Source organism: Ixodes scapularis, unplaced genomic scaffold (genome assembly GCF_016920785.2).
Source record: "Ixodes scapularis isolate PalLabHiFi unplaced genomic scaffold, ASM1692078v2 PGA_scaffold7__128_contigs__length_106722199, whole genome shotgun sequence".
NCBI lineage: Eukaryota > Metazoa > Arthropoda > Arachnida > Ixodida > Ixodidae > Ixodes > Ixodes scapularis.
The window spans coordinates 70,742,528-70,764,662 of record NW_024609882.1 but is presented as its reverse complement, the minus strand read 5'-3'; the positions used below and the strand labels follow the sequence as shown (position 1 = coordinate 70,764,662).

General features: G+C 43.0%; 1 protein-coding gene across 1 annotated transcript in view; it reads left to right on the top strand.

The window, feature by feature from the left end:
- Positions 1-22,135, top strand: part of LOC120848335 (arginase-1-like) — a 130,198-nt gene that overhangs the window by 78,679 nt on the left and 29,384 nt on the right. The window contains exons 4-5 of the mRNA XM_040504512.1: positions 17,856-18,033; positions 19,371-19,461. Coding sequence (XP_040360446.1) covers positions 17,856-18,033; positions 19,371-19,461 — 269 coding nt within the window. The remainder of the gene's footprint in view (positions 1-17,855; positions 18,034-19,370; positions 19,462-22,135) is intronic.

Genomic DNA, 22,135 nt, shown 5'->3' with positions numbered 1-22,135 from the left:
TCGCGACATGACACAAGGTTCAAACGAGCACCCACTTGAGCTTTCAACTCTGAGAAGAACGTCAAACACGAACTGAGATAGCGGCGACCGTCATTGAACCCGAAAGTTTAAAGCGACGCAAATCCGTGGTTTCGTTTCTTTCGAGGAAATAAGTGTCAAAAATACGAACGCATATATGACAGTCCCCAATCAATGTTCATAAAGAGAGCAGAACAAACTCATCGTTTTGATAACAACAAGGAAAGCTCGCACAGAAACCAGCAAGCACCTCTACCCCTCGACAAAACCACGAGTTGGTCGTGGACAAAACAAGCGCGGCAGTAGCGGCAGCAACACGAGGGAGCGGAGACAGCGGAGATGGGTAGAGGGAGAGATAGCGGCAGTGTGATTATACTAGACAAAAATCGCTCCTCGTGCTTTTCAATTGAGCGGTAACTAGCGCCACCTCGTTTCGGAACGTTTATCATAAGTTGTTTGACAGTGTAATAAATGATCCTTTAAAATGTGAGAACCGTTGTCTAATAGTCTAACCCAAATGAAACAATTTTCAGCTTGTTGCAAATTTTAGTTGTTGTTTGAAGAATCGTATTTTAGGTTTACGGACAAGACAATCGTATTTCAGATTACAGATGCTTCTCCGTAGCTTTTAATGAGAAGCTGTACGCTTTTTTACGGAACGTTTTTACCGTGCACACCAGATAAAAATATATAAACTTTCTTGCCTAAACATCTCGGACCGAGTCGAGAGCATTTCAGTATTGCTGCGAGAGGTTCCGACAATGAGTGCATCGCTCTAAAATGTGCTTCGGCTGTATATGCAGTTAAACCAAGTAATCGTACATCAATCGCCGTACTTCAGTTCTAATCACCTGCCATGTAGAGTAGTTTCGCGTCGTAGAATCCTCCTTTCGTTCGAGCGTCTCCGGCCCAGTAGGCCTGGTACACTTTATCGTCTTCAACTACACCCCTAAAGTCCCTTACATCTTCGGAACTCACAACAGGCTGGGTCTTGTCGAGTAGAAATTCTACTAAAACGTAAGACATTGTAGAGCCCGGGCAGGATCGACAGGTTGGAGCAAGCGGGCAAACAAAACGGGTCGAGAGCGATCGTTCATGAAAGCTCGGCGAAGCCTCTATGCGCGAAGCGAAAGTGGCGTGTTCGGCGTTCGGCGTTTCGGCGGGCTTCTGAACAAGGTTGTCGGTCGGTTGCGTGTCATATCTCTAACATCAGCGGTTTTATGGGCTCACGTCCCGAAATCGTTTTCTCAAGCATAGATTATTTTTGGTAATCATAGATTTGACGAAATAGTGGTATCCGAACAAACTTTACGTCCTTCGACCGTACGGCTGTCTGCACGTCAAAGCTTTTTGACGTACAGTCAGAGACAATCGATGTACAATCAGAATCGCCACCAAGACATCTTGATGGCAATGGACCTTTTCCAAATACCGACGGCACCAGGCGGTGGCTGCACGAACTAAAAATCGAGGAAGTGACCTACCTGCGCTACCAATCGATATTGGGAGCTACGCTTCCAGTTGCTTCGCTCTCCGAGCTGCGTCGCGTGCCCAACGCGACTTTAAAGATGGAAATCCGTAGCGTCCACCCAAACGTCGTGTTTTTCGTTCCGTCCACTTTCTTTTTTTGTGTAACACAATTATATATTTGCTGCAATTACATCTTCTACTCGCCGACCTACAGCCTCATTCCAAATGTCCCCGATTTTTCGTGCCGACTTCCACCGCTTGGCATCGGGCGCTCGCGCGTGCGCAGAACGCTTCTCGGAAAATGTCCATTCGCGGCGTCCGACTGCCACCAGGAAACCATCAGAAAGCCGACAAGCGGAGTCTGACTGGAGTTTGAATGTCGGTCAGAGTAACTTGTTGGCCAATCAGACATGCTTGACGTACAGTCAGGCACAGTCAGCGGTCCACTGAAAAACATTGACTGCCAAACAGGGTTACATTGATGGATTTTTCCTTCGGGATCATATATACATACATACATACATACATGCATGCATGCACGCATACATACATACGTACGTACATACATATATACATACATACATACATACATACATACATGCATGCATACATGCATGAATACATACATACATACACACATACATACATACATACATACATACATACATACATACATACATACATACATACATACATGCATCCATACATACATACCCTATTGAAAATTCCATCAATATATGTAATTTGGGACACTGACTGCCAGTCAGCAGCCTTGGTGGAACGTGATGGACCATCAGACGTCATCTGATGGTCCATCAGATGACGTCTGACTGCCAATGCCAAGGGAATTTCATCAACAAGGGCAGCATTTTAAGAGTAAAGCTATATGCGCTCATAAATATCGCCAAATGCCTCGATAAAAGAAAATGTAGGAGAAAAAAAAAATAACAGGACCACCGCGGATCGAACCTGCGACAACTTGCGTACAAATCGGACATCTTAACCCCTATGATCCCTATTGAAAATTCCATCAAGGTACGTAATTTGGGACACTGACTGCCAGTCAGCAGCCCTGGTGGAACGTGCCCTGATGGTCCATCAGACGACGTCTGACTGCCACTGATGGAATGTCCCAAATTACGTATGTGGTGGTCTTTGATGGAACGTATTGTGGTGGTCTTTGATGGAACGTATTGTGCTGGTCTTTGATGGAACGTATTGTGGTGGTCTTTGATGGAACGTATTTGATGGAAGGTGTGATTGTGATCACTGCTGAGCTGATAGGATAGGCTAACCAGATTGCAGCGTTGCCAGACAAGCTATTACATACTTTCGACTGCCATAGGATCACTGCAAGTTAACTTCAAGGAGAACAGCCAATAAAATGACAAGTAAAATGCAAAATCAAACCTGTTGTATCTTTATTAGGTCACAGAAAACGCCTGCCTTGAGCGATGCTTGATCTGAAAAGGTAAAACAAACAGCACAGTTAGAATAAATTAAGTTAAAGCAAGAGGTAACTGCAATGGTGGAACTGACAAATGGTGATTTGGAGCTCTTGTAGCAGGCAAAAACTGGTTTTGGGGCAGACATTCTCACTTTTGGAGCAAACATTTTACCAATGTTATTGCGTCCTTTCCAATGCAGAAGTTCAAAAATGCTATAACTTGGAACCTAATGCCGGTGCTGAGGGTTTCTCAGCAATGGTGACAGCTGCTCATATTGAATTCGAACAAGGGAATAAGTGTGTACCCGTCCTTATTTCTTGTTTTTTCTTTCACTTTTGAAATTTGCGTTTTTTAGGCAACAGGGACATCCTTCACAAAAGGGCCCACGTGCACCCAAAGCATGTTTCAGAGAAACGCCCTCGATGTCTTAACCTTTCGGGACGACCGTATACTTTAATTCACAAAACGTATGCGACTCAGCTGAAGCTAGAGAGCAAGCATGCATGCTACGACAGGCAGCCCTGGCTTCCACGGATGAACACGAGCAGCAGACATATCTGAACTACGCTCGCGGATGCTTTTTGTCTGCGCTCTTCATGAAACAATAATAATGAGCTGCGATATACCGGTAATGCCAATAGCCCATCTGTAAAAAAATTTGCCCTTTTTTATGGAGAAATTCTCTGGCACCTATGCTGCCGGAAAGGTCTTCCGTAATTCTAATAAGGGAAAAATCCTCTTAAACACGTACACAATCCGTAAATAAAAGGACATTCCGCAAAACAGATTACGGGAAGTGCTCTACTATCCGTAACGCTATTCAAGAGCTGTCCGTAAAACAACGGACTGGAATACGCATTCCGTAAAACCTATTACGGAAATCACTCTAGTATCCGTAAAAGTGCTTAAAAGTTGTCGGTAAAAGGGCAAACAGAGCAGGCTTTCCGTAACTTATATTACGGAAAGCACTCTTGAGTATCCGTAATCCTATGTGGAGCACAAGTTTGTCTGCTTCTTGCACAGGGGTTACGGTGATGTCAGAAGGCCAAGCTCTTATTGTCTGATTGAACAAAAAAAATAGGGGGTAGACCTCATGGTGTCTAGCATTGTGGTCTACCCACTATATCCTTCCAATCAAAGCCAATGAGAGCTCGTCACCGTTCTGACATCACCGTAATGTCTGTGCAAGAAGCAGACGACTTGCTTTCCGCATAGGGCGGTGTCGATAGAAAGGTGGGCTGTAAAATGAGCTAGAAGAATTAATGCCTTCATCTAGCAAGCTGAACTTATCAAAGGTTTTCTTTTTGTGACACAGATTCCCATGAAAACTTTTAAGGTGCAACTCCAGTCTGTGAAAAATAGAACTACATTATTTAAATTTGACAATGGGCACCAATGTATACAATCGAGAGCTGCCACAACCTGTTGTGGAAAGCAGGCAACACAGCTGAGCAATGCATCTGCAGCAAGTTTCCTCAATGTCAGTTGTTTTTTCTTCTGTCAGTTCTGGCATTCAGACCAATGTGCACAATTATAGAAGGTAGTGGGATTACAAAACATTATCTGCAGTCTGAACGACCACCGCAGTCATTGCATTTTTAAACAGCGATATAAAGCACCTTCTTGACAACACCAAACGTCACTCTCACTCATCTGCGTCGGCACTCATGCTTGAAAATAAAGAGAATGCTGTTTTCACATTCCACAGAGACGGAGCTGTGCCTTTACATGTCACAATGGTGTTCACTGCTAAAATAGACCTTTGGTAAGAATATGAGCTCAATGCTTGTAGGTGCAGATTTCTCCAGTTCATTTAACAGGCAGTCGCTTAGTGATGATGCCCTATACATAAAATAATGTTCATTATGACGCGGATACAACCAGGTTTTCTATAAAAAAAAGTTACAGAATTTTGAAATGGAAAAGGATCTCTTTAAACGAATATTGAGTACTCTTTCCTATGCTGCTTGCAGCAATCATGCAATGTCACCTGAATAATTGATGAAAAAATAAGAAAAGTACCTTCGAACACTTTATTTGGGTCCTTGAAGAGCCAAAGTAGAGCCCCCCGTGGTGTTTGGCCTTTGTTTTCAGATGCTGCATGTAGCATGATGTGCTAAAGAGAAAACAAAGAAAAAATAATTAAATATCTATATCAGATGCAAATTGAGCTTGTGCATAAAACACAGCCCCCCTCAGTCCATTTAATTATTAGCCATGAATCTTATACAAAAGTCAAATGGACATTGCCTCTAATTGTTCATCCTGTGACCCGATATCTAAAACCAATGTTTGACTTGAGGGTCTTGTTCTCCTGTTCCTTAGTCAAAACCGATACACTTCAAGCCTAAATTTGTTCGAAACTTAGAAAAAAATGCAAGGCCGGAATTGCAATAGTGATTTGGTTTATAATGTGAAGCATTTCTTGAGAACTGATGAACCAACCGGAAAACTCGATTCAGTTTGAGTAATGCTTTATTTCTAAGGTTCATGAGATGTTGCAAAAGAGTCTATGTAAAACTGGCTAAGCTCATATCCCAGACTTTCATAAGTTTGGGCAGCCACTCAAAATCTCCCATTAGAACGAAGGGCTAGTTGCACTTTCTCGTTGTCGAATCAGGTGGTCAGCCTCGAGTGCTTACAGTGTGTGAACATAGAAACTTGATTTTCTCTTTAGATATCCCTGAAGGTTTTCACAGAACTGAGCGGGTGAAAGAGTGCATGTGTACTAAAACTGCTATCAAAAACTGGGGACTAAGCAGTAGCTTAGTCCATAGTCCCCAATCTTACAATTTGGGAGCTCCATCCTACCCACGTTTGAGCACACCTGTGCACACGCTTTTGCGTTGAGCGATTGGTAAAAATTTACAGAGTATTTATATATGGCATGCAAGTCTGTTTGCAAGCTCCACACTTAGTGCACCTGATTACCCCCAAAATGTCATCTAGCCATTCCCTTTACCCCAAGTGCCTACCACTCAAGGAGCTTGCTTGGCCACCTCGTCAGCACATTCTGGCTGCGCATTTCTTTTGTTGCCCGTTGAAAGGCAGACCCTTCTTCATAATTTTCTCTGAGAGACTGTTCCGATGTGTGCGAACGATGCATTTTGGTGTACCTGCATGCCATATACTCCAATTTACAAGTTGGATTTGGAGCTGAGAAAAGCATAGGGTCAGACGCACGATTTTAAAAAGCTTTCTCTCTGCGTGAGCGCTCATACGAACCAAGCTGTCATCATGTGCCTCTGCTGTTGCCTGTGCTAGAGTCAAATCGGTCACACAAACCATAAAACAGACCAACTGACTGGTGAAAAGTGACAAAAATGTTCGCCCACAAATGCTGTCGAATTTAAAGTGAAAATAGGTCAAGCCGAGACGAGCAACCCATTAAAAAAAAGGTACCATGAAACTTTCATTACACCAGTTATTTTATATCTACAAGAAATAAATATGTGAAGCCAACCGCATAAAATTAATTTATAGAGACCATATCGGATCTGCACAGATGAGGAAAAAGCCAATCTTGTGGAAGGCCTTCTTAATAACTGTGGTCTTTGATCTAGTGAAGCTGTACAAGTTAGGATAGAATAAATGCTAGACACAGATTTTTCTCCATACATTGTGGACAAAGAGGCATCCGACTATGACTGTGGAGGGGAGGGGGACACAAGCAGCAGCTGCATCTTTCTTCTGCGTGCACCTCGACCAAGTCGTATTAATTTGGGTTGTGGGGACCTGTACCTGCATGTCTTGGCACAGAAGTCCACCGAGCACAGCGATTTCTGTGCCAAGACATGAAGGCCACAGGACATTTTTCAAAGAATTGGGCAGCTAGCAGGACTAGTGGGCAGCGAAACCACTGCCACCCACTGTGAGAAAAACCCTGGTTAGATGTGATCAATATTGTTTAAACAGTTTTCAGAAGGGTGCTGTCAGTCACATCAAGTTTGCTTTTCTCTCAGACCATGCTAGATTTTAAAAACTGAACTATTTACTTGCCAGCAAAAAACATGTGCAGCCAACTCCACAAAATGACTTTTTCAAAGTGACCAATCGTCAGAAACTGCTCCACGTTGTACAATTCCAAATGTAGTTCCTGAAAAAAAAAGACAAACACGAATGACAATCTATACAAATGAGAGTTGCTTAAATCGTAGCTGGCTATAACTATCCAAGGTAATCCTGCAGTACAATGGCCACAGGAGACTGCCAGAAATCAGCTGACTTGTGCTTCAAGAAATTCCTACAAACAAGGCTTAAGAACCATGCAGTTCCCTTTACTTAAAGGTTACCTTATAATGTGTTAGAATATACAAGAAAACAGATTTCAAATCTTAGAGCAAAACCTTGTAGGCATCGACATAAACTAAGCGAAAAAATTATGCGATTAGAGGACCCTTACAATATTTGTCGCCTTGGGCAAGATACTTTATATAAAAAGACTACCTAATTAAGCTAGTTAAGAAAAACGTAGCCTATATTGGTTACTCCTAAGAGGTAATTCCATTATCTTACTTTACTTCTTTTATTAAACAAATAAACAAGGAAAACTAGGAACCGGCTATGCTCAGGTTTTTTGCACAAAGTGCCTGTATCAGTGTTATTACATCTTGTACTGAAGCAGCAGTTGCTTTTCTAAATTTTCATCCAAAAGTTTTACATTACTGAAGGCAAGCACATCCATTTCCATCGCTGAACAAGCTTTCAACTGGCACACTCGGTGGAATGGCTTGCATGCACAAGGATTTGTTCCTGGTTAAAACCGCAACAATATACAAAGCCATTGCCTCCGTGGTTACCTTTCTCCACCACTGCTCCTCACTGTAAGCACAACTTTTGGAGGGAGTTGAGAAAAAATATTCTCCTTGTTTATCTGTTGTCAGTGTTTTCTCTGCATTGCCAGCTGCGCTTTGTCATTGGCACTTGTCATCCATAATTTGAAGTGCATAATCTTTTTGGTCATTGTCTATCCATGACAATCTAGAGATAAGGTATGCATCACATCATGCTCCTCAATGTAACTGTAATTAGAAAATTAACTCCAAAAGAACATTGCTACTTTTTTATTCAGTAAAAATAACGTGATACAGAACTTACTTCCCACAAACTTAGCGTGTGACAGTTAGTGATACCAAGAAAACAATTGTTACATCAATATGTTGCTTGCAACGTGTCACTACTTAATACTACCTGCGATTCAAACGTGGCAAGTTCATCGGCTACAAAAAGCCAGCAGCAGGTGACCTAGTATGTTTGAATTTAGCTATACAGTAAAACCTCGTTATAACAAAATGGGATATAACAAACTAATGGATATAACAAAGCAATCGTAATTCCCCTTGCTTGCTAATTGTGAAGAAATGGACATTGGCTATAACAAACTAATGGTTATAACGAAATAATTACGACCACTCCCTCAACTTTGTTATAACGAGGTTTTACTGTAGTAACTAGATTCAAATGAATTTAGCATATTAGGTTTGAATCTAGCTATAGTGAATAGTAGCACCAGTTGGGGTCAAAACAATGTTACATGCGACGGACACTACTACAAAACTTGTCGGAAGTGACACCAGCTGGATCAGCGTTGTCTCCCTCTCAGAGTCGTGCTCGATCTGTAATAACTCACTTTTTACTTACCATGAAAATACACCAGCGAAGTTGACTCCGTAACTCGACTTGTTCAAATAGTTAAATCATAAAACGTTGCTCGACATTTCGTATCTTCTGAAAAACAAGACATACACAAGACTGTCAGAATGCCAGTTAAAGCAAGTGAGAGTAGCTTAAACCGCAGTTGGCACTGGACATGCAAAGTAACCCTGCAGTCCAAGCATGGCTGTAGGAGGCTGCAAGAGATCAGCCAACTTGTGCCCTGAAAAACCTCTACAAAACAAGAATAAACCATGCAGTTCCATTTTGATGTTAACTCATAATCTGCTAAAATATGCATTAGAAAAAGGCTTGATACATGTTCAATCTGGGGCTTTAGGGGCAACATGTTAGATGTGGCTGATATTGCTACAACAGTTGTCGAAAAAGCGACATCAGCTACATCAGCGTTGCCTCCCCCTCAGGGACATGCTCATTCTGTAAGAACTCAGACTGGAGACTTACCATAAAAAAAATACAAAAGCGAAGTTGACTCCGTAATTCAACTGGTTCAAATGGTTAAATCGTCAAACATAGCTCGACGTCTCGAGGTGCACACTGTATTTTCTGAAAAACAAGACACAAGATTGTCAGACTGTCAATTTAATCAGGTTAGAGCAGCTTAAATAGCAGTTGGCACTGGACATGCTAAGTAATCATGCAGTGCAAGCATGGCTGCAGGTGGCTGGCAGACCGGCCGACTTGTGCTTTGAAAAACCTCTATAAAACAAAAAGAAAGAACCATGAGGCTTCACTTAGTTCAAAGCTTAAAAGTTACTATTTAAAGGGGGGTGCAACGATTTCCGGACTTCGGTCAAAAATTTGTGGAGGTTGCTCTCCGACATTTCTGAAGTAAAGAACAGGAAACCGATTTTGCCTGCGCGTCCTAGTTGTTGCGTAAAAAAAAAAGACAGCTATTGGCATTTCGGGCACCCCTCAACTCACTCCCAGTCTTCAGGGTCACACCTGGTCGCACTACTAGTGACGTCATTCGGAGTGCCGTGTAGGTTCCCGTGTGCTATCTCGGAGAACGCTTCCTCTCCCTCTGTCTGCTGACATTAGCGGGCGTTATGCTGCAGCTTGGAGCCAAGCGAGGGCACGTAATCTTCTAGCCGTAGTTCCTTCGGCTGCCACTTGCGGCTGCAGGTGGGGGAAAAAGCTTGGCTTTTGTTTTGCGATTATGCAGCGGAATCGCAACATTCTTAATGAAGGAGATGTTTTCTTTATCCTCCGGGACGTGATAAACAACATAAAAATGACGAGATGCAAATTCTCTTAATCATAAAATCGTTGCACCCCCCCCCTCTAATAATAATACATTTAAATATCAAACGAATAATTATTTTGTGCGAGAGCAAGGGGCAAAAAAGTTGCAAGGAGATAATTTGTAAAGTGGCAGGATGCCGGTTGCAGTAATTAAACAGACGCAGACTCCTAATAACACGGGATATGAATACCATATCATGTCGCCCACATCTGCCTTTACACTGTAGCACTCGCACTGCGTGCATGCATCACCGGTTCACAGCAGCATACCGCAGCAAATCATGTATTGGCTCTGGGGGCTCAAACATTTTACAGATCAACCATCTGTGATTACAATTACAGGATGCCTTCCCGTTTTAAATAAACGAGTTGAAATAAGTTTTATTTGCATACAGTTCCCAGACTTCTGTGTGGGCTTTTGTGAGTCGTTTCAGTTGCTTTTTTACGATGGTGTGTCCTGGAGCATTCTCAGATTGAAAATTCGTACAACTGCCGAACCGTCCTATCCGATGAAAGTATAAACAAAATATGACATCATTCGCTTCGATATTTGAAAGTTCTGAATACTCACAAAGCCCTTTGTTACGCTTCTCAAAAGATTGGCATCAGTCACATTAGAGTTGTCTTCCTCTTAGGTACATGCTAGATGCCTAGGAATTCAAATTTGCACTTACCATAAAAAAACATACAGGTTCAAGGGATTTCTGTGGAGACTTCATTTGAAGCCCTTCAGCATCGCTAAAATCTTGAGCTGGGCCGTCGTTCGCTTCACTGCTCCCATTCTCTTCAAGCCCTTCTCCAGGTTGATTTGGAAGATTGGTCTAGGAGGATATATTGCATCATCTAACATTAATGCCATGCCTGCTTCAAGCATACTCAGCCTGGTGAAGGTGAAGCCATTTATTTTCTACTATCAAGTCAGACTATGGTAGTGTTGGAACATGTTAAACCTGAATGACTGCTGAACAAGCACACATTCTATAGACCGACACCCTGTTTATAAGCAAGCCCGCGTTGGCCAGACCAGGTGTGAGCACTGTGCGTGCGCAAAAACCAAATTCGCGTAAAGTGAAGCGTCTGCGCTGTGCCGCAGACAGTGCCACCGCAGCTGTGCGACGGCAGTGCTGCGTGCTGGTCTATACAAGATAACCATGCTTCCCTGCCTTGAAAGTTACAGCCTAATGACAACCAGTGTTCCCACGTTATCAATTCATTATAAATATGCAGCAGCGTAATTCTTTGTAAAATTAGTACAGCTCAAATGTTTGTGCGAGTTGTGAAAAAGGGCGCTACGGCACAATAAATGATAGGGTAACCTAGATTATGTCATTCTATGACACATCCTGTGGACTTGACGCATTTCAAGATTTTCTCACATTTGCATAAACTCGAGAGTGGCCAAGGCTTCCATTGAATAGGTAAATTCAACACGTAAAAAGCTCCAAACAAGACGCATACCGCCTTCAAGAATGGCATAGGCTCTTTAAACATTGGCCAATGCTCAGTGACAAGGAAGCAATTGTCGTTGAAGACGTCTCCTGAAAAAAATATGAGCTTGCATCTCAGACAATTTGAAACTGCAGGAACGGTGGCTATGTTCCTTACAAACAGTCTGACTGAGGAGCCAAGATTAATGCACACAATTTTGCAGTCCGTGGAACAGTGGTATTACGTGCCCTCCTGAGTGGCGCCGTGCAAGTATTGAGCGGAGGTATATTGCTTTAATATACACATAGAATATTATGATCATAAAAATGAATATCAATACGATGATCTTAGACCATCTGGTTGGGGGGAATCAGCGTACAGTGACACAAGTGCATTCTGTGAAATGAGAAATTCATCGGCTGCATTATGACTGCTAACCAACCAGTGAACGTGAAGTACGCAGTGGTGATACAGCAATGGGGAATCAGTTCATCGAACGACGTTTCCTCGACAGATCGTTTCATCGACAGCTCGAATTAACCTTCGTTTTTTTTTTTTTTTTTTTTTTTTTTTTTCCCGGGGGGGGGGGGGGGGGGGGTTGGGGGGTAAGCTGCATGAGACTGTCGCCGCGAAGCGACCTGTACGGGTCGGTTAGGTGGGTTAACATTTTTGTAAGGAGCAGCCGCAGACTGTCGCCGCGAAGTGGTGTGAACGCAGGCGGGGGTGTGGGTTTACGCGCACTTCAGTGATTCACGAGTGGCGGAACGTCCCTGCAGCATGAAATTCGCGTAACGAGTGTCGATGAAACGTTCGTGTCGACGAAACGTGTCCATAAAAAGTTGTCCACGAAACGTACTGCCGCGAAACGAATTTCGACGAAACGATATGGACCCCTCGGCGAAATGAGAAGGCTACAGGAAGCGCGAACAACGATGCGAAACTCGTAAAGCGCACTCACGCACTCAGACGATGGGTTGTCACGTGTTTTACTGCAACTCTTGCGAGCCAGCACGCGCGAATAGCCTCCCAATCGCTACAAACGACGAACCGCGCGTCCCAGCGAGCTCACGACATGACACAAGGTTCAAACGAGCACCCGACTTGAGCTTTCAACTCTGAGAAGAACGTCAAACACGAAGTGAGATAGCAGCGACAGTCATTGAACCCGAAAGTTTCAAGCGACGCAAATCCGTGGTTTCGTTTCTTTCGAGGAAAGAAGTGTCAAAAATACGAACGTATATATGACAGTCCCCAATCAATGTTAATAAAAAGAGCAGAACAAACTCACCGTTTTGATAACAACAAGGAAAGCTCGCACAAAAACCACCAAGCACCTCTACCCCTCGACAAAACAAGCGCGGCAGTAACGGCCGTAACGGCAGCAAGACGACCGAGCGGAGATGGGTAGATGAAGAGATAGCGGCAGTGTGATTATACTAGACAAAAATCTCACCTCGTGCTTTTCAATTGAGCGGTAACTAGCGCCACCCCGTTTCGGAACGTTTATCATTAGTTGATTGACAGTGCAATAAATGATTCTTTAAAATGTGAGAACCGTTGTCTATTAGTCTAAACCAAATAAAACAACTTTCAGATTGTCGCAAACAATTTTAGTTGTTTAAAGAATCGTAACTTTAGATTTACGGACAAGTCAATCGTATTTCAGATTACGGATGCTTCTCCGTAGCTTTTAATGAGAAGCTCTACGTTTTTTTACGGAACGTTTTTACCGTGCACACTTGTTAGAAAGATATAAACTTTCTTGCCTAAACCTCTCGGACCGAGTCAAGAGCATTTCAGTATTGCAGCGAGAGGTTCCGACAATGAGTGCATCGCTCTAAAAAGTGCTTCGGCTGCATATGCAGTTAAACCAAGCAATCGTACATCAATCGCCGTACTTCAGTTCTACTCACCTGCCATGCACAGTAGTTTCGCGCCGTAGAATCCTCCTTTCGTTGGAGCGTCTCCGGCCCAGTAGTACACCTTGTCGTCTTCAACTACACCGCTAAAGTGCATTACATTGTCGGAACTCACAACAGGCTCGGTCTTGTCGAGTAGAAATTCTACTAAAACATAAGACATCGTAGAGCCCGGGCAGGATCGACAGGTTGGAGCAAGCCGGCAAACAAAACGAGTCGAAAGCGATCGTGCATGAAAGCTCGGCGAAGCCTCCATGGGCGAAGCGAAGTGCGAAGTGTCGCGTTCGACGCTTCGGCCGCTTCGGCGGCTTCGGCGGGCTTCTGATCAAGGTTGTCGGTCGGTTGCGTGTCACATCTCTAACGTCAGCGGTTTTATGGGCTCACGTCCCGAAATCGTTTTCTCGTGCATAGATTACTTTTCGTATTCATAGATTTGACGAAATAGTGGTATCCGAACGAACTTTACGTCCTTTGACCGTACTTCTGTCTGCACGTCAAAGCTTTCTGACGTACAGTCAGAGACAATCGATGTACAGTCAGAATCACCACCAGGACATCCTGATGGCATTTCGCGGCGGCCGACTGCCACCAGGAAACCATGAGAAAGCCGACAAGCGGGGTCTGACTGGAGTTTGACTGTCGGTCAGAGTAACTTGTTGTCCAATCAGTCATGCTTGACGTACAGTCAGGCACAGTCAGCGGTCCACTAGAAAACATTGACTGCCAAACAGCGTTACATTGATGGATTTTTCCTTCGGGATATGCCACCGCTTAGGAAACTCGATTTGACCATTCGTTTTCATACGAGATGCTTTGGCTGCAAATGCAGTTAAGCCTTCAGCATGTTATGCAAAGCACTCGTACATCACTCGCCGTACTTCAGTTCTACTCACCTGCCATGTAGAGTACTTTCGCGCCGTAGAACGATCCGTTTGTTCGCGCGTCTCCGGCCCAGTAGACCTGGTACACCTTGTCGTCTTCAACTACACCGCTAAAGTCCCTTACATCGTCGGAACTCACAACAGGCTAGGTCTTGTCGAGTAGAAATTCTACTAAAACATAAGACATTGTAGAGCCCGGGCAGGATTGACAGGTTGGAACAAGCGGGCAAGCAAAACGAGTCGAGAGCGATCGTTCATGAAAGCTCGGAGAAGCCTCTATGGGCGAAGCGAAGTCAGCGAAGCGGCGTGTTCGGCGGGCTTCTGATCAAGGTTGTCGGTCGGCTGCGTGTCATATCTCTAATATCAGCGGTTTTATGGGCTCACGTCCCGAAATCGTTTTCTTGCGGATAGATTATTTTTCGTATTCATAGATTTGACGAAATAGTGGTATCCGAACGAACTTTACGTCCTTTTACCGTATGTCTGTCTGGACGTCAAAGCTTTTTGACGCACAGTCAGAGCCAATCGGGGTACAATCAGAATTGCCATCAAGACATCTTGATGGCATTTCGCGGCGGTCGACGGCCACCAGGAAACCATCAGAAAGCCGACAACTGGAGTCTGACTGGAGTTTGACTGTCGGTCAGAGTAACTTGTTGGCCAATCAGACATGCTTGACGTACAGTCAGGCACAGTCAGCGGTCCACTAGAAAACATTGACTGCCAAACAGGGTTACTTTGATGATTTTTTCTTCGGGTACATACATACATACATACATACATACATACATACATACATACATGCATACATACATACATACAAACATACATACACACATACATACATACATACCCGAAGGAAAAATCCATCAATGTAACCCTGTTTGGCAGTCAATGTTTTATAGTGGACCGCCGACTGTGCCTGACTACGTCAAGCATGTCCGATTGGCCAACAAGTTACTCTGACCGACAGCCAAACTCCAGTCAGACTGCACTTGTCGGCTTTCTGATGGTTTACTGGTGGCAGTCGGCCGCCGTGAAATGCCATCAAGATGTCTTGGTGGCGATTCTGATTGTACATCGACTGTCTCTGACTGTACGTCAAAAAGCTCTGATGTGCAGACAGACGTACGGTCAAAGGACGTAAAGTTCGTTCGGATACCACTATTTCGTCAAATCTATGAATACAAAAAATAATCTATGCACAAGAAAACGATTTCGGGATGTGAGCCCATAAAACCTCTGATGTTAGAGATATCACACGCAGCCGACCGACAACCTTGATCAGAAGCCCGCCGAAACGCCGCCGAACACGCCACTTCGCTTCGCCCTTAGAGGCTTCGCCGCTTCGCCGAGCTTTCATGAACGATCGCTCTCGACTCGTTTTGTTTGCCCGGTTGCTCCAACCTGTCGATTCTGCCCGGGCTCTACAATGTCTTATGTTTTAGTAGAATTTCTACTCGACAAGACCAAGCGTGTTGTGAGTTCCGACGATGTAAGGGACTTTAGCGGTGTAGTTGAAGACGACAAGGTGTACCAGGTCTACTGGGCCGGAGACGCGCGAACAAAAGGATCGTTCTACGACGCGAAAGTACTCTACATGGCAGGTGAGTAGAACTGAAGTACGGCGAGTGATGAACGAGTGCTTTACATAACATGCTGAAGGCTTAACTGCATTTGCAGCCGCAGGATTTCGTATCAAACAGATTGTCAAATCGAGTTTCCCAAGTGGTGGCATAGCATTGGGGTTAAGGTGTCCGGTTTGTACGCAAGTGGTCGCGGGTTCGATTCGCGGTGCTCCCGCTTTTTTTTTTCTTTTTTTTTTTCCTCGAGCATTTTGTTTATTGAGGCATTTGGCGATATTTATGAGTGCGTATAGCTTCACTCTTATATAAATGCTGCCCTTGTTCATGAAATTCCATTGGCAGTGGCAGTCAGACGTCACCTGATGGACCATCAGATGACATCTGATGGTCCATAACGTTCCACCAAGGCTGCTGACTGGCAGTCAGTTGTCCAAATTACATATCTTGATGGAATTTTCAATAGGGTAAATGCATACATACATACATACATACATACATACATACATACACACACACACACACACACACTCAAAGGGACAAGTGAATTATTTTTCGTAAAACCTGTGTTAACTCGTCTTCAAGCTTGTTTAAGCTCATTGCGCTTAAACACACAAAAATAATATAATTATTTTACTACAAACCTTATCAACTAACGACCTTCTTACTAACACCGTTTTGTTTTTTATTCGAACAACATTTTATGGGAACACTGCTGAAATGTTTTTTTTTTTTATTCTGAGGAGTAAAAAGAAATTCGTCATACAATGCTTTAATTGAGATGCGTGCTCAAAGTAGAGGCATTACATTCCTCTGAAATATTACTTTTCAACACTAGGGTGGGCAGAAATTCAAGTTTTTATATAAGGCCCGACACAAAAATATTTCGTGCCTGGAACCAGAACGCAGCTGTTTTTGGGGTTTCAATTAGTAATATTTATTAATAAAATATTTCCGTATATCTGCTCTTTCTACAAATATAGCAACGACTGCATATCCGGTAATCTAAATTTCAACAATACTTTGCTCGAGGCGAATGTCACTGGATCTTGAGGATGAAAATCACATACGACTTTCCGCATTACGCTGGGCAAGTTGTTCAACCAAACAATTATCATATATATTCTTTAAAAATAAACACAAAGCAACATCAAATTGAAAAAAAAAATTAAAAATCAAAAACAAAATACTTTGCATTATTGTCGTGGTTCAAGTGAGATTAAGTAAATATATAAAATGGAGCCTACATGCGATTTTGTGCTGTTCAGGTAGAAATTAAAAAACGGTCACTTGCTCTCATTGTCTAATTATGAAAAAATGTTTACACAACTGTTTAGCAAACTCTCTTTACAGCTACCTGACAAGCAAGCACACTTAGGTTGTTTCATGTTCACCAGCACTCCGCTTACTGGAAACAAAACAAAACTTTATAAATTATAGTGTCACCCAAGCATCGCAAAATGGCACAATCGTTGGACCAACACCGGCCGGTTATTGGCCACTATTGGCGCCGACATTGGACTGGCGTTACATTTCGCGAAAGTTGAACCCAGTTCAATATTACACCGTGCACTGGTTATAACGTTGAACCTCTATGAAGTCAATATTTAAGCCAGCAAGTGCCTCATACCAGACTTTATACGGCACACTCACGCAGCCCCTATAACATACGTTTCAAAGAGCAATTCCAGCGATTCTTCTCTAGTACACGCTAACCTCACAACTTTCTGGTATAAGGCTAGAGTGGACGAGGATTTCAATATCTTTTCTAATTTGTACAATTTGAAATGCAGTTGAGTGTTTTTTTTTGTGGTAGTGCTTCAATCGATGTCCATCCGATCTAGTTAATAACCTTCATTTAAATATATTACTAATTATTTGATAATATTGTATTATTCCTGCATGGAATGACCTCTAGTTACAGCAGTTTTGCCTTACAGTATTAAATATTTTTCAACCTGCTTCTCGAATAGTACTTTGCAAAACAATATCGAAACGTTCTAAGCGAAATTATAATGACATGAAGAGCTCACTAAATCAAAAGGCATGGAACTCAATACTACGAGTATAGAGGTTTTCGTTTAAATTTAATTAGGCTTTGTTTTACAAATCTTGTACTAATGTAAATAATGGTGCGTAAAATTTTTGAAATATATAGATACCTTAATAAATCCCGAGTTCCTCTTCCAGGTCAAAAATGCCGTCGCCAAGGTCCTAAGCTCAGACTTGCTAAGTGTAAATATTGGCGGTGACCACACTATGTCTATTGGAACCGTTATTGCTCACGCGATGGCCGTGGATTCCAACATCTCTCTCCTTTGGGTTGACGCCCACAGCGACATTAATACACCTCGGTCCACTCCAAGTGGTAAGATGCATCTTATTATAAAATGAACAAGTGAATTCCTGCAGACTTTTACATAAAATATTAAGGTTCTTTTTTAGTGCACCTTTGCTACATCATGGTTTTTTTCGCATTAACAATATCGAATATTAAACAAACGCTTCTGAAACGCCAAACAAGGTATTTTCGAACTTGCGTTGAGTTCCGAGGTTAAGTGGCGCAAGCTACCGCCCAATAAAATGCGTATACCATGTAGGTTTCCCTGCCCACAGCCTGGACGCCCCGGGTTCTCGTCCGTGCGGTCCACCCCGGAAGAAGACGTAACAACAAGGAAGGGTTTCTTACGTCTTCTTTATTCCTCGTCTCGACCCCGAATGCCCCTCCCAGCTGCGCCCTGCCGTCGGGCGCGTTGCCCTCTGCCGCCGCAGTCAATGTGGCGGCAGCCACCACAACCAATGCATCTAATATTCCCTCCATAACACGTATATTAATGGCAGTGCTTGGGCGCTGCCCCAAGGGTAACGAGTTTCCCTGCATGCCCCTTGTAATATGATATTATATGCTCATTAACCTAAATCAATATATGCATTTCAGACACGTTTTTTTGGCTTCTAACTTTCTTGGTTCTGAATATGTAATTAACGTTTTGTTGCTTCTCTTTCATTGTAGTAGTTTCCTGCAAAACTTTATGTCGCGTAAACTAATCAGGTTTGCGTAATTTATTTTGAACTAATATAAAATACAAAATGTTGCACCTTCCAGATCATGAAAGTGTTATCTGTCCAAAGAATGTATATGCTTTATCTCCGTTTCTCATATAAGGAAGAATTGTTTTTGGTGTTTTGCTTGTTAATCATACCGATAATATGTTTGTTCCTTAAGGCAATATTGAATAATTTAATCAGTTTAATAAAATATTTATTATTAATTTTAATCAATTGACAATAATACGTTACCAAAAGTTGTTAGAGCACCTTGGGATGGAAATCGGTTATGTTGAAAATCATACAGGGACCTTTTTCAGCCTCCTTGCGTTTTACAATCGATATAATTGTTTATTTAGTAGCCCTATAATTGTATTGATATTAGAGGCACTACTCTAAACAAAGTAAAATAATAATCGCTATTAAGCGATACCAAGGGCCCTAATCTGGACACTTGGCGAAAAAGACGGCGAGAAATCTGGCGGCTCTGATTGGCCAGCGCCAAGGTCAAGTACGGAGTTGGCCAATCACGACCGCGAGATTTCTCGCCGAATTTTTCGCCAAGTGTCCAGATTAAGGCCTCAAGTGTCTTACCCTTAATCAATTAACACACTAACTTCTTGGCGATCACTTCACTTCTAAGTCATTCGTTACTAGGGCACATACATGGAATGCCTGTAGCATTTCTCCTTCACGAAATGGAGCCGTTCTTGAGGAAGCCCGAAGGTATGGAATGGATTCAACCTTGGTGAGCCGTCACTTTTACTGTTTACGTCATAATTCTATTTGGGTAAACTCTTCTGGAAAACCGTAGATTTGATTTATTACTATAATGTTCGAATAAGTATTGTGTGATAAATACAGTCATACCCACCTCACAAATGTGATAAAGAAAAAAATAATTTAAATTTCAGTGATAAGAGATATATAATAAGATGAGTTCAGAGAATCAACAAGAAACACATATATAAACCATTGTCTGAAATCTCCCAATCGTTGAATATTATAAGCTCCCCTCTATGTCTAATTATGGGCTCCCAAGTAGCACACCACGTCGGGTTGGGGATGGGGCGGTATTGGCCTGCCGGGATATTCATACCGGCCAGTACCGGAAACGCCCCAAGGGGCGACATTGGCCGGGCTCGAATGCCGAAATCCGGCCGGTACCGGGAACGTATTGGGAAACCGGGATGCCGGGAATACGGGATGTTCCCAGTGAGCTCCCGACACAGATCCCCGGCATGGAACCGGCGGTACGATAGAAAACCATCAGTGTGCCAGCGTATTTCCGGGTCAGAGCCAGTCCAATTGCAGATTAGTCCCAGCGTTACAGATCAGTGCCAGCGTAATTGCGGGTCAGTGCCAGCATTATTGAGGATCAGTGCCAGCGTATTTGTCATTCAGTGTACCCAGCATAGAACCACTAGAATGCTAGCTGTGTCAGGCTTTAAAGCCCAGGTATGACATCCTACTGCATTACAATTTTGCACAGCTAGCTTCTCAGTAGATCAAATTCACTTAAATGTGGAAATGCTAAATTTCTCAGTCCGAACTATTTTATTAGTTTCCATAACTTTTATAGGTGCCGACCGTTTTTAATGTTTTTTTCGGATTTGATCCGAAACAAGCCAGTTTAGTATTTGTGCAATTTTAAGAAACAATACTGTGTGAACAAATAACTTTCTCCATGTATAGAGTTGTATACTTGTTGAGAAGACATGTCCCATTCATCTGTCGCCCAGATGGATATTGTGAGTAGTACAAGAAGGGAACATAAATTTTTTTTTTTACCGTGACATTCTTTATTTTGACTTGTGCATCCATATCAGCTAGCTCCTCAGCCAGTGTCTCTCATCGTCAAAGGCGGTTGGAACCACAAGAGGAGTGTCCGTTTTTTTAACTCTATTGCCCCTCTCCGCCTCCTTGCCTGTCAGCCACTCCTCCATTGCGTCCACGCTGCACCCTTGAGCGCGACTTTGTACGGTACCTGTAAAGAGAATTGTCAGATCACACAGATTAGTTGAGAGATAGGGGAAGCCAATATCTTGCATACTAGCTAAGGTGCTGTTCGCACACTGCAGTTTGTGAACGTTTCCTTTGTGTAAATATAGGTCCCTCACCTAGCCTGCAATTCAAAGGTGACAGAGAGAGAGCACCACAGAGGTGGAGATTCTGGGTTTGGCTACCACGCTAAAGTGCAGATTCTACGGAGGCATATGGCTATTTCATGCAACATCCTATTAATCTGAAGTGGGGGGCGAGACGCGGTGGGGGCGAAAGGGGGCGGGTCACAGAGATGAGCGGCTAAAAAGAGAGAAAAACTTCCCCAACTGACACTCTACAGACCAAGGCCTCTAAATGGTCTTCATTAGACTTTCAACCTGGAAACTAACAGGATAAAAAGACAAGACCAACCAAATCTTTTTTCACAGTTACTTCAAAACGCTGCTTTTGGGTATGAAGGTTCTGAGAATGCTAACACGAGAGTTATTCATAATAGAAAATGCGAGTCGAATTTAAAAAAAGAAAAACGACAGGAACATACGACTTAAATTTTGCATACTGTAAGACTTAAAGGGAAACTGAAGCTGTTCTGTATTTGAGGAACAACACCAAAATCGCTTTCATTTGGCTTCCAGGATCACGAATATCAAGTTTATTTTTCAATCTAGTGCGCGGAGGCTGCAGAAGTACAGCTGAAGCCCCTCCTTCCCGGGGCGTGACGTCATACTGGGAGTTTTCGGAATTTCTGCTCTAGCTCATACTCAGCTTCTGTCAAACCTATGCACGTGAACTCTTGCTATTTTTAAAAAGATCAGAAATAGATGTCACGACTGGCGTCAGTGTGGAAAAATACAACTGGCAAGCTTGCAATTGCGCGCGCTGCCCACACGAGCGACACATGCTTGGCGCCCCAAAGATCCTAGTACGACGTCACAACTGCTCTGAGGTTTTCCGTGTTTTCTCGCGTCTAGTTATACCTTCGGGGAAAACAAAAGCAATATTCACATTCACGGGACAAAAATACGCCAAAAATCACCTCTAACTCGTTTTTTTTTATGAAGTGTTTTAGCTTCTTTTTAATTGTCAACATGTTTCAAAGATTTTGCTTGTCTATTGAGCTCAAATAGAGATACCATCAGTTTAATAGCTAATAATGAATATGCATTACCGATGACCACCTTGCACATCATGGCGTCCTTGAACCTTGACTTTCCTTGGTAGCCCAGAAGGGAGAACTGCTCCTGGACTTGCTTTGAGAACAGGCGTCTCACCATCCCTTGCACCACCTTCTGCAGGTTCTTGCTGTCTCCTGGAGACACGAGCTGCTCCTCCTAGAAAGACAAAGTGTGTTCTCAACATGTTAATAAAGTTATTGACATGCAGATACAATTGTATGAACATGTCTCAAGTAAGAGAAT